Source organism: Neoarius graeffei, chromosome 5 (assembly GCF_027579695.1).
Source record: "Neoarius graeffei isolate fNeoGra1 chromosome 5, fNeoGra1.pri, whole genome shotgun sequence".
Taxonomy (NCBI): domain Eukaryota; kingdom Metazoa; phylum Chordata; class Actinopteri; order Siluriformes; family Ariidae; genus Neoarius; species Neoarius graeffei.
Genome location: NC_083573.1, coordinates 13,433,915 through 13,445,876, shown reverse-complemented (window position 1 = coordinate 13,445,876; position 11,962 = coordinate 13,433,915). Strand labels below are relative to the sequence as shown.

Genomic DNA, 11,962 nt, shown 5'->3' with positions numbered 1-11,962 from the left:
TGCCTGATGCACCTATTGCCATCACTACGGACGCTTCAGACTATGCAGTTGGTGGAGTGCACGAGCAGTGGGTGGATGGTGCCTGGCAGTCACTCGCTTTCTTTAGCTGCCATCTATGCCCGCCTGAACGTAAATACAGCACTTTTGACCGGGAGCTGCTGTCACGCCACCTGGTCATCCGACACTTCCGTTCACTGCTGGAGGGGCGACAGTTTACAGCTTTTGTCGACCATAAACGTTGCTCAGCTAAGTTAACTTTTTTCTCTGATCTGATGTGCATTCCGTACGACATGTTTAATGTGTTGCCTTGTTAGAGTATTAGCGACGCAGCCCCTTTAAGGATGCCGACTCGGTTTGTTTATCTGATGGGGAGCGCCATCTTGTTTTTTCTTCCTTGAGTGTTTCAATAAACGACACGCCATTGCATTGTCAAAGTGAGAAATTGACTCTTCTTTTCTAATATCGCAATTTCCACAATAGCACATGGTAATGCCACAACGGCATGTGATCCAACTGTGTCATGATTGTTTCCCTCAGTGGGGTGTCATCCAGATGGTTGATATAGCTGACTGTCACAACATTGTCTGAAAGAACCAATATTTGGCAATGTCTCAGAACTGGTAAGAAGTACATTACATTACAGGCATTTAGCAGCATACAATCCTGAGGAGCAGTTGGGGGATAGGTGCCTTGCTCCAGGGCACTTTAGCCATTCCTGCTGGTCCAGGGAATCAAACCAGCAACCATTTGGTCACAAAGCTGCTTCTTTAAGCATTAGACCATGGCAGCCTCATGAAGTACTAATGGCTAGATGGACTGGCCAAAATTGTAGCTGATTGATGTATTCTGAACTTATTCCAGGGGTCTACATGGTCCCTGTGTTCCTATGGCACTCCAGCCAGTCAAAGTCTGGACTCCTGTCACTGAGACAAGGACATGTTTCAGTTCATGGTGTTTGGAGTCCAGTCATAGGCTGACAACTCTGTTCTGAAAAGTTCATAGCTCTAGCAAGCCTCAGGAAATGACTGTTTTTACTGGGCCTTAACAAAAGTGTGTTTTGCACATGGTAATCATAATAATGTTTGCCATACTTGTGGGTGACAGGGTGGCTCACATTTTCAGTGAAGTCTCATGTAGATGATTTCTGTAGTTGGCTGCAATGTCATCTAAGTATAGCAATCAAAAATTGATATAGTGGCACCTATAGAGAGGCCAAAGGGATTGAAGGGTCAAATTCCCAAAGCTCAAAGATCTATGGGACAGTGACTTTGAGCCTATACACTTTGTGGAAAGCATGAGGCAATTTATGTTTCAGTTTATGAAATTTCAGTTTATGATCCGAATAAACACTTAAACTGTTTATATAACTCCAGCTGGCAACAGGGTTTGTTTAATCCTGTTAATTACATGAGATAGGGCAGGTACTGTAGATGCTGTATGAGCACTCAGTACTCTTTGACCAGTCAAACAGCAGAGGGCTATACCCCAATAGATGCTTCAGTTTATGCAATCAACAACTACACATTGGAGTTGACAGATTAGGTCGTCATGACAGATTTGAACTTGCAAAGGTGAATTGCAGTAGTAGATGCCTGTAACCTTTATCCTTTCAATCCAGATTGATATGTCAGTGTGGTTATTATAATCTGTATGATAAGAAATTGATTTCTTACACATTAAGGTTTGGGATTTAGCATAACTGGAACACAGGGACAAATGTTGATTGTTTGTTTTACAATAGTTGTACTGTATTTGCTTAGGTTTTGGTACCATAAGGATCCCAATGGTACAGTATGTTTATTTGTGATACACTATACTGTATACAGTGAAAGAAAGTGCAAATTATCATAAAAAATATATATCCATCTACATGCAACAGTAAATCGTTAACCAAAACAATGTATGTTGAAAAATGTATAGGAACTGTGATGAACTCTTGTAACCCCAGCTTCTGTTGTGCTCTTTGGTTGGCTATGATTCAGCTGAGTTGCAACAGATGTGGGTGCTTTATGCATTGTTTCTTTCTGCATTATTCACTGTTTTCACATCAGTTTCACAAATCAGGTCAAAGGGCTCTCAGCTGTTTTGTGTTAGCAAAAGCAGACATTAAATTTTAGCAGTCATCTTCCCGGCAGCAGCTCATGATTACTTTTCAGAAGGCACACAAAGATCTTGGAGATATTTGGAACATCCTGATGGCCTTGTGCTCTTCAAGCCCATGCTAATCATAAGAGGAGTGCAAACAGCAAAATTAGTATGATTCATCATGAATGAAGCAATGCATCTATACTGCTTAAAACAACAAAATGAGTGAACTCTGGAATCTTCGACTGATCCCTTTTCAAGGGGGTTTTGTATTGCAAGTAGGAGTACTACGAAGATTATCAAGACTGAACGAAGAAATAAAGAGAATTAATGTTTGTTGAGGTGGCATGGTATGTGCACTGTCGCCTCACAGCAAGAAGGTTCTAGGTTCGAGCCCAGCAGCCAATGGGGGCCTTTCTGTGTGGAGTTTGCATGTTCTCCCTGTGTCTGCGTGGGTTTTCTCTGGGTGCTCCGGTTTCCTCCACAGTCCAAAGACATGCAGGTTAGGTTAATTGGTGGCTCTAAATTGACCGTAGGTGTGAATGGTTGTTTGTCTCGATGTGTCAGCCCTGCGATGATTTGGCGACTTGTCCAGGGTGTACTCTGCCTCTCACCCATAGTCAGTTGGGATAGGCTCCAGCTTGCCTGTGACCCTGCACAGGATAAGAGGTTTTGGATAATGGATGGATGGATATTTGCTGATGGAAATAAATAATAAAGTAGAGCACCTCTGTGACTTTTCACTGATTTATAATAGTAGAAGCTCTTGGTGTAATTTTCCAAATTGAGGTGTTTCTTAAATAATGCTTTGGTTATGGTTTCTCGTCTTCCTATGCCAAAAAAAAAAAAAAAATGCTGATAACCTGATCATGCATTGTTTAACATTTCTCAGAGTAGATAGTATTGGGATCTGGACATTCAGTCTTTCAGTCATTAAGACATTTTGTCTTTCATCTGAAGAGCTTTATCAGTCCTGCTGGATGGTGAGAAAACCACCACCGTTTATGGATTATCCCGGTGATACGAATTTAACATGACACTGATGTCAGACCCCAGAGGTGTGAAGTGATTTACTCCTTTTTCAAACCAGTGATCCATACTTTCCCTTCTATGTTGGGACATGTGCTTATGGTTGTTTTGCCTGATTTACTGACACTTCCATTATGATGTTGTTGTCAACTGTGATGCCTTTCCTACTGGACAGGTAGAGCTGCTTTGTGTGGGGGAGCTACTCTTGGCATAGAAAAGGGGAAAGGCAGGTACAGAAAACAGACAGTTCCTGTGGGAACAATTCCTGACATGCAGCATTTGGCAGCTGTTTAAGTGCACGTGTTTTGCCCTTACAGAAAAAACACATGAATTTCCCATGTATTTCGCATGTGATCACATGTTACCACATGTGATCACATGTTACCACGTGTTACCATGTAGAGCACATGTGGAAAACCTTTGTTTAACCCTAACCCTAACCCTAACCACATGTGTAAAACATTCCCACATGTGATTCACATTAAATTGGGCCAAAACCACGTTTCCTATGTGCAAAACACATTTTCCACATATTTCACATGTGAGAAATCACATGCGAAGTTCATGTGTTTTTTCTGTAAGGGTGGTTTCTGGCTGTTCTGATAGTAACTTTAGTAATCGTGATCAAAACTAAATCCTGATTTTTTCACTAAATCTTGATTACTGGGTGGCATGGTGGTGTAGTGGTTAGCATTGTTGCCTCACAGCAAGAAGATTCTGGGTTTGAGCCCAGTGGCCAATGGGGGCCCTTTCTGTATGGAGTTTGCATGTTCTCCCCATGTCTGCGTGGGTTTCCTCCAGGTGCTCCAGTTTTCCCCCACAGCCCAAAGACATGCAGGTTAGGCTAATTGGTGGCTCTAAATTGACCGTAGGTGTGAATGTGAGTGTGAATGGTTGTTTGTCTCTACGTGTCAGCCCTGCGATGATCTGGAGACGTCTAGGGTGTACTTCACTTCTTGCCCATTGTCAGCTGGGATAGGCTCCAGCTTGACCATGACCCTGCACAGGATAAATGGTTATGGATAATGGATGGATGAATCAGTAGTCGAAGACAGACAATAATGTGGGGGGTGGGAGTCATTTAGTTAATGTTTTAATGATAAATTCGGTCTAAAATGTACATCAAGCATTGCTGTTGGTGAAAGTTTGACATAATATGCATTATTTCCACTTTTGTGGAAAATAACAAAATATTTATCTCGGAGACACGAAATGTACCCCCGAATTCTAGAACAACCCATACATACATATATTCCCATAGGTACATCAAATCCATGATGTGTAATGGATTTGCTGTATCTTTCCTCATATTCTTGAATTTGTCAATAATTCTGGATTTGACTGTATTGATCAGTACTAATGAGTGATTTTCTTTGTTTTGTTGTTGGGTTTTTTTCCAGTTTGTTTGTCTGCTTGCATGTCATTGTTGCATACCACTATAGGGTTGACAACTTTTGTGTCCTTCTCTGAAAACTATTGGTTTGGAGGCTGTTTGTTGATTTGTTGCTTTTATCTGCACAGAAGTACACAATAATCCTAGGTTTAATTCATTCCAGCTTCCAGTCCCGAAGCAATCATAATATCCTATATTGAGAAGAGTATTTTTTTAGATTATTGTGACCATAATCCAGAGTTGTGCTAAAGAACATAGAGTTGTGCTAAGAGACTTTAGAACTTGTGCTAAAAGACTTTGGACTTTTGCTAAAAGACTTGCGCTAAAAGACTTTTTCGCTCAGTCTCCAACCCACTCCATGGCACTATCTAGTGGTCACCCTGTCAAACTTTCTTCTGGAATAAATAACTTTACCAACCCTTAAAGGACATGGGACATGGATTTTTTTCTGGGTATAATTATGTATAAAGGACATAAGAAATGCCATCTAAATCACTGCAGGGCGTCAAAAATGTGAAAATCATCACATTATTCAACTTTTTTTTTTTTAAGATATTTTTTGGGCTTTTTTTTCACCTTCATGGGATAGGACAGTGCAGAGGCAGGACAGGAAATAAGTGGGAGAGAGAGACGGGGAGGGACCGGGAAACGACCCCGGGTCGAAACCGAACCCGGGTCCCCGGACCCATGGCACGGCGCCCCAGCCACCTGAGCCACGACGCCCCCGAGAAATGCCATCTAAATCACTGCAGGGCGTCAAAAATGTGAAAATCATCACATTATTCAACTTTTTTATACATCAGCGTAAAACAATGATTCGTTAATTAGCTAGGCGGTCACGTGACCCATGACGTCACAAAAACTTTCCAAGGAGCCAGCGCTTGGGTATCTAATATAAACAGGTTACCGAAATGGACACCATCGACAGTGACATTCCCGATGTTTCACAGAGATGTGAAGTTAGACCCTATCAATTCGAACCGATAGCTGGAAATTCACATGAACATAGATCTTGTCTTTACTCTGACGGATCAGATGATTCTGAGAGTGAGAGTTCATTCAATCCCCATGAAACTGAAAGCGGTCGGCTCGATAACACTTCCTGGTAAGTTAAAAACAATTCTGCTCAAAGGCTAATGATCTGTTGAAAGAAGTATTATTTTTGTATCATACATTGAAAGTTCATCATAGATCTAGCTAAAGTCCATTGCAAGCTAGGTTTTTTTTGCTGATATTTTTCGAGATTGATTGAGATACAAATGCTTCCAGAGTCCGAGATGAAAACATTCAAAATGGCGAAACGCCATCACACAGCCAACAACACTACGCCGTTTGGCGAAAGAGATGAGTCAGAATTATGATAATCAATAATTGATACACCCAAAATTATAATACTAATCCTTACCTCGGCTTTCAGTCGCTTAGCGAATGCACCTCGTGGTAGCCGTAGCACTTCGGGTTTCACTCCGCCATCTTGTTCCTGAATTGGGACGTTGGGAACGGCTCCATCTTTAAGTAACCTCTTAAATTTGGCTTGGCAATTAATATCGCTCAGTACCTGAGTATTAATGTTGAAAGAATCCTCAGTGAAATGGTCCGAACACAGTTTGTGGGAAACAGTAGGTACAAAGTTTTTTCTATGACAGTAGTGAGCCCACAATTTCCTCAGCTTCGGGTCCTTGGGGAATGCAAAAAAACTTACTCCACGGCATTTCCCATTGCAATTATTGCAACCATAAGCAGCACAATACACCATGATGTTCAATGTACATTAAAGAGTATAAAAACAATTTTCTTGTCATCCACTTCTCCATATTCATCTACCCACTTGTGCTGTGCCCGAAAGTTTTTGTGACGTATGATCACGTGACAGCGGCTCTTCCGGTTGTAAAATATGCATATCGGAGCTCGAGCAGAAATGCCATATAATCATCACGAATATAACGATTTTGCTGAATTTAATAGATAATTTTGTATTTGTTGATGCAATTATTTCATATTTTTAATGGAAAGAAACTGATATAGCGTGCATTTATGTTTCATATCCCATGTCCTTTAAAGGTTCTCATTATTTTGTTACTTGAGAAATTAGCTGTTGCTTTATTTACAGTAACATTATTTCATTTGAAAAGACACAGAGCACAACAATTACAGTACATGCCTGTTTTAGTTTTACAGTTAGGCAGATCTGAAGAGTCATACAGTTCAGATTTAACCGTTCAACCAGACATACAGCCAACATATGTTGGTGTAATTCTTTTCTTTTGCTTCATGAGTAAGAAATCAGCTACTGGAATAAACAGTGTTGGGGGGAAAACAAACAAACAAACAAACAAACAAACAAACAAACAAACAAACAAACAAACAAACAAACAAACCAGATTTAAAGACTCAAGTTTGTTTTGTTTTTGTTTTGAAAGCACATTACTGCTACTCTGCTTGCTCTCTGTAGAGCCAAATGTCTGCAAATTCACTGTTACTGATCCCTTCCGCGTCCATCTCAGACTTTTTCTTCATCTATGTGCCATAAATGTAAGTTTTGAGTCAAATATGCCTGATATTTCCTTTCCTTCATGGCCGGCCACGAGATGGCTGAGGCCGGTTCTGGTTCATTACAATATAAAAACCATAGATAAACTGAATGGATAATTTGAAAGAATTTAAAATATAACAATTTTGACAAAATATCTTCAATTTCGCGTCAATTTATGATCTATAGACCCTTTGCACTGACGTCACCCGAAACCGGAAGTAAACAAACCCTGCGCCATATTAGAAGACCAACAAACTCGTGATTAGGGGGAAATAACGGCAGCGTGCGGTATGTGAACCCACAAGGCACTTGATTCATCAAAAACCTACAATGGTAAACTTTTGTCCTGTGTTAGGGTGTTCTAACAAAGCTGATGGAAAAGGTGAAAAGAAGTCTTTTTACAGAATACCAGCTGTGATTGAGACACAAGGGGAGCAAACCAAGGAGCTTTCTGCCAGGAGACAGAGAGAGCATTTAGCTGCTTTATGCAGAGCGGATCTGAATACTTCAAGTCTACAGCAGTACAGAATATGTTCAGACCATTTTGTTACTGGTAAGTCACTAGGCTAGAGTGTTGTAGAACATTTTTTTAAATGTTTACTGAATAAAAACATCCTTAATTTTACCACATTTATGTTATATATTTCATTTCTTTCTTTTGTTTTAATTTTCCTCCCTCCATCCCTCTTTGGATTTTAAATATAGTTTTTCCCCATGTCCAAATAATTCAAAGATATATAAATAAAAACAGATAAGTAGTAAATTAAAAATAAATTATGAAATAAAAAAATCCATAACAGCATGAATACAGATTGCAATAGTTTACAATGTCTGGGTAGCAAACAGATGGCAGAATTGGTGTCAGGTCCTCCTTATGTTTCCATTCTCCCTTGCCCCGAGTCTTATCATATGGGTCAAACCCATCTATCACAGCCAGTTTCTCCACATACCGTGCCCTTTCTGCAGCTGGTAATATACTCACATAACCAGAATTATCAGCCATCGTGTCACTTCACAACAGCTGTAATATCACTTCACTCTCGCTCATAGTTTGTTTTGTATTGTGAGTATGTATGTATGTATGTATGTATGTACTTGGTCTTCCAATATGGCGCCCTAACAAAATCATGCGGTACGGTGACGTCACGCGGCAGCCCTCTATTGCTTAGGATATCGCCGCATTGTAGCGGATCTTTCAAACAGTGGAATATCGATGGATGGGAAAATGCTGACATGCTATTTGGTACAAAGGCTTTTCGGAAGAGTGAGTCAGCCCCTTTAAGAAGTTATATAGTTTTGGTCCCTTTTACGTAATACTTCTACTTTTGGTTGATCATTTGGCCAAGCTATAATAACTTAAGAGAAAAAAATGTGGTAGTGGTATTAATATTGTGTGCAAAAGTCATGGCTAATAAAGTAAATCACTTTGACAAAAACATAATCTGTTTTCAATTTGTTCTGTATTTTATATAAATTAAAGACATTAAGAACACTGTACCAGACATAATATATATGTTCTGTGTGAAGTAAATACGTTTAATTAGCCTGTGAAAATTGTGGAAATGTCTTGTGTATAGAAGGCTTTTTTTTTATTATTTAGTCGTTTGGAGTGAAAAGTTATTTTTGTGTTATTTAGTCGGTATCAGCTAAGACGAAATACAGTTGCAAGAGGTGGTCAAACAGATATCGTGCGTAGGGGGTCAGGCTCCTTTCCAGGGCCTGAGCATAAGTCTTCTGACCATTAAGAATCTTCTCAAGCCTCTCAGCCAGAGGTTCCAGGTCATTCCAGAATTCCTGCAGGTAAGGTTGTACTTTCTCTGAAATTACTTCAGCATAGGGCTCCAGCTGGGAGTACAGCTCCTTCAAGTTCTCTTTCAGATGTCTCCTGTGCTCCTTGGTCTCCTGAAGCACGGTAGTTTTCAGAGCTTCAGAGTCAAAGGACTCAGCATAGGGAGCCACAGCTACTTTCAGCTCCTCCAATCTGGACAGAATTTGGATCCTCAGATCCTCAGCATAGGACTGCAGTTTGTCTTTCACAGTGGTCAGATCCTGCTTGTGACGCTCCCTCAGAACTTCAGCCTCATTCAAGATTTTGTTCAAGATGTTCTGGACCCGAGGGCTGAGTTCTTTCTGGAGACTGGTAGCATACTGATTGGCCACATGAGCACCTTCTGAAATTCTAACACTATGGAGTAAAATCAGGAGAAATATATATCGATAAGAAAAGAGGACTTGACACACAATCAAGACAGTAAACACTAAAAAGTTCTGTAAACTTACCTGACGTCCTGCCCCAGTTGAGACTCACTAATGCTTTTCAGTGTGTCCTCAGCAGTGTGTTTTGCCTTTGCAACATAGTCCCAGAATGCAAAAGTCAGTTGCCCCACCTGTGGCTTGGGCTCATCAGCATAGAGCAAGTTGGCTTGGCAACCTGGTCAAAGACCCAAACAACTTCAGTTAGTTTAAAGATCATTGTATATTCTTGCATGTGCAGGTTTGTGTACTACCAATATGGATGTAAATCTCATCTCATTATCTGTAGCCGCTTTATCCTTCTACAGGGTCGCAGGCAAGCTGGAGCCTATCCCAGCTGACTACGGGCGAAAGGCGGGGTACACCCTGGACAAGTCGCCAGGTCATCACAGGGCTGACAGACACAGACAACCATTCACACTCACATTCACACCTACGGTCAATTTAGCGTCGCCAGTTAACCTAACCTGCATGTCTTTGGACTGTGGGGGAAACCGGAGCACCCGGAGGAAACCCACGCGGACACGGGGAGAACATGCAAACTCCACACAGAAAGGCCCTTGCCGGCCACGGGGCTCGAACCCAGGACCTTCTTGCTGTGAGGTGACAGCGCTAACCACTACACCACCGTGCTGCCATGGATGTAAATGTTTTGCAAATTTAAATGCAAGATATGACAATACCTGTGAACACAGCCAGAACCAGTACCACAAACACCTTCATGGTTCTTAGTTTGAGTCTGTAAAAAATTGTATGGTATGAATTTATTTATAATGTGATAAATTGTATAAATACGTAGACACCAACAATACAATCGATATAACACACAATACCAACAATGCAAGCTTTTTCTTACCTGTAGCTTTGCGTTCTTTCAGATGCTAGCTGTGTGTGTGTGCACAACTCTGTCTTAGTAGTCAGTATATATATTGTAGCGAGGTATGAGTTGTATTCAAAATCCAAAGTCCAGGAGATAGTGCATTGCTGTCAACACTACTCCACATCATAACATCCAAAATGGACCATCAGTTATCACAGAGCCACTAATACACGCTGATAGATGTCTGATTGTCATGGCCTAATAAAAGCACAGATAGCATGCAGACATGGTTAAAGGTTCAGTGATTAATTTTTGGCTTCAATAAAGTTTACTGCTTTTTGATTTGAAATAAATCAATATCTATCATCCATCCATTATCTGTAACTGCTTATCCGAGGCCTTTTCTTATGCAATATAAATAAATTTACTACTTATATAAATCACACTGATGCTGATTCAACATATAGTGCAAGTGAAAAATTTTAGACACCTTCTAATTCAATGTTTTTTCTTTATTTTTATTAATTAAAAGACGCTTCATGTCTTTGAGGGACTGTCATTTCTCATAACTTAATTGAGTGGTTTTAGACATAATATGGATAGGCTCCAGGCAAGCTGGAGCCTATCCCAGCTGACTACAGGCGAGAAGTGAGGTACACCCTGGACAAATCACCTGGTCATCACAGGGCTGACACATAGAGATAAGCAACCATTCACACTCATGGTCAATTTAAAGGAACAGTCCACCGTACTTCCATAATGAAATATGCTCTTATCTGAATTGAGACGAGCTGCTCCGTACCTCTCCGAGCTTTGCGCGACCTCCCAGTCAGTCAGACGCAGTCAGACGTGCTGTCACTCCTGTTAGCAATGTAGCTAGGCTCAGCATGGCCAATGGTATTTTTTGGGGCTGTAGTTAGATGCGACCAAACTCTTCCACGTTTTTCCTGTTTACATAGGTTTATATGACCAGTGACATGAAACAAGTTCAGTTACACAAATTGAAATGTAGCGATTTTCTATGCTATGGAAAGTCCGCACTATAATGACAGGCGTACTAACACCTTCTGCGCGCTTCGGCAGCGCATTGATACGGAGCTCAGATATCAATGCGCTGCCGAAGCGCGCAGAAGGTGTTAGTACGCCTGTCATAATAGTGCGGACTTTCCATAGCATAGAAAATCGCTACGTTTCAATTTGTGTAACTGAACTTGTTTCATGTCACTGGTCATATAAACCTATGTAAACAGGAAAAACGCGGAAGAGTTTGGTCGCATCTAACTACAGCCCCAAAAAATACCATTGGCCATACTGAGCCTAGCTACATTGCTAACAGGAGTGACAGTGCGTCTGACTGTGTCTGACTGACTGGGAGGTCGCGCAAAGCCCGGAGAGGTATGGAGCAGCTCGTCTCAATTCAGATAAGAGCATATTTCATTATGGAAGTACGGTGGACTGTTCCTTTAAAGCCACCAATTAGCCTAACCTGCATGTCTTTGGATTGTGGGGGAAACCGGAGCAGCCGCAGGAAACCCATGCAGACAGAGGGAGAACTTGTAAACTCCACACAGAAAGGTCCCCGTCGGCCACTGGGCTCAAACCCAGAACCTTCTTACTGTGAGGTGAGAGTGCTAACCACTACACCACCATGCTGCCCTAGTCTGGAATGTTTTTATGCTTAAACCACATTCAGAATAAACCATTATTCATTACCACTGAATCAAGGGATGTTGTTTGCTTGACAGGTTATGATAACAACTGAGGTTCAGTTAACCACTTCTACATGACAGTTGGAGACTTGATCTTACAGACCTAGCAAGTTGTAAAAGTTGGTTTGGGTTTAACAGAT

The 11,962-nt window shown here is 41.0% G+C and overlaps 1 protein-coding gene across 1 annotated transcript; it reads right to left on the bottom strand.

Moving 5' to 3' along the window:
- Nucleotides 1-8,672: 8,672 nt before the first annotated feature.
- On the bottom strand, nt 8,673-10,016 carry LOC132886206 (apolipoprotein Eb-like). Its single transcript, XM_060920780.1, has 3 exons — nt 9,977-10,016; nt 9,321-9,471; nt 8,673-9,225 (listed from the first exon to the last, which is right to left on the bottom strand). Exons 1-3 carry the CDS (start codon nt 10,014-10,016, stop codon nt 8,673-8,675), a joined length of 744 nt encoding a protein of 247 aa, XP_060776763.1.
- Between the last annotated feature and the right edge of the window lie 1,946 nt (nt 10,017-11,962).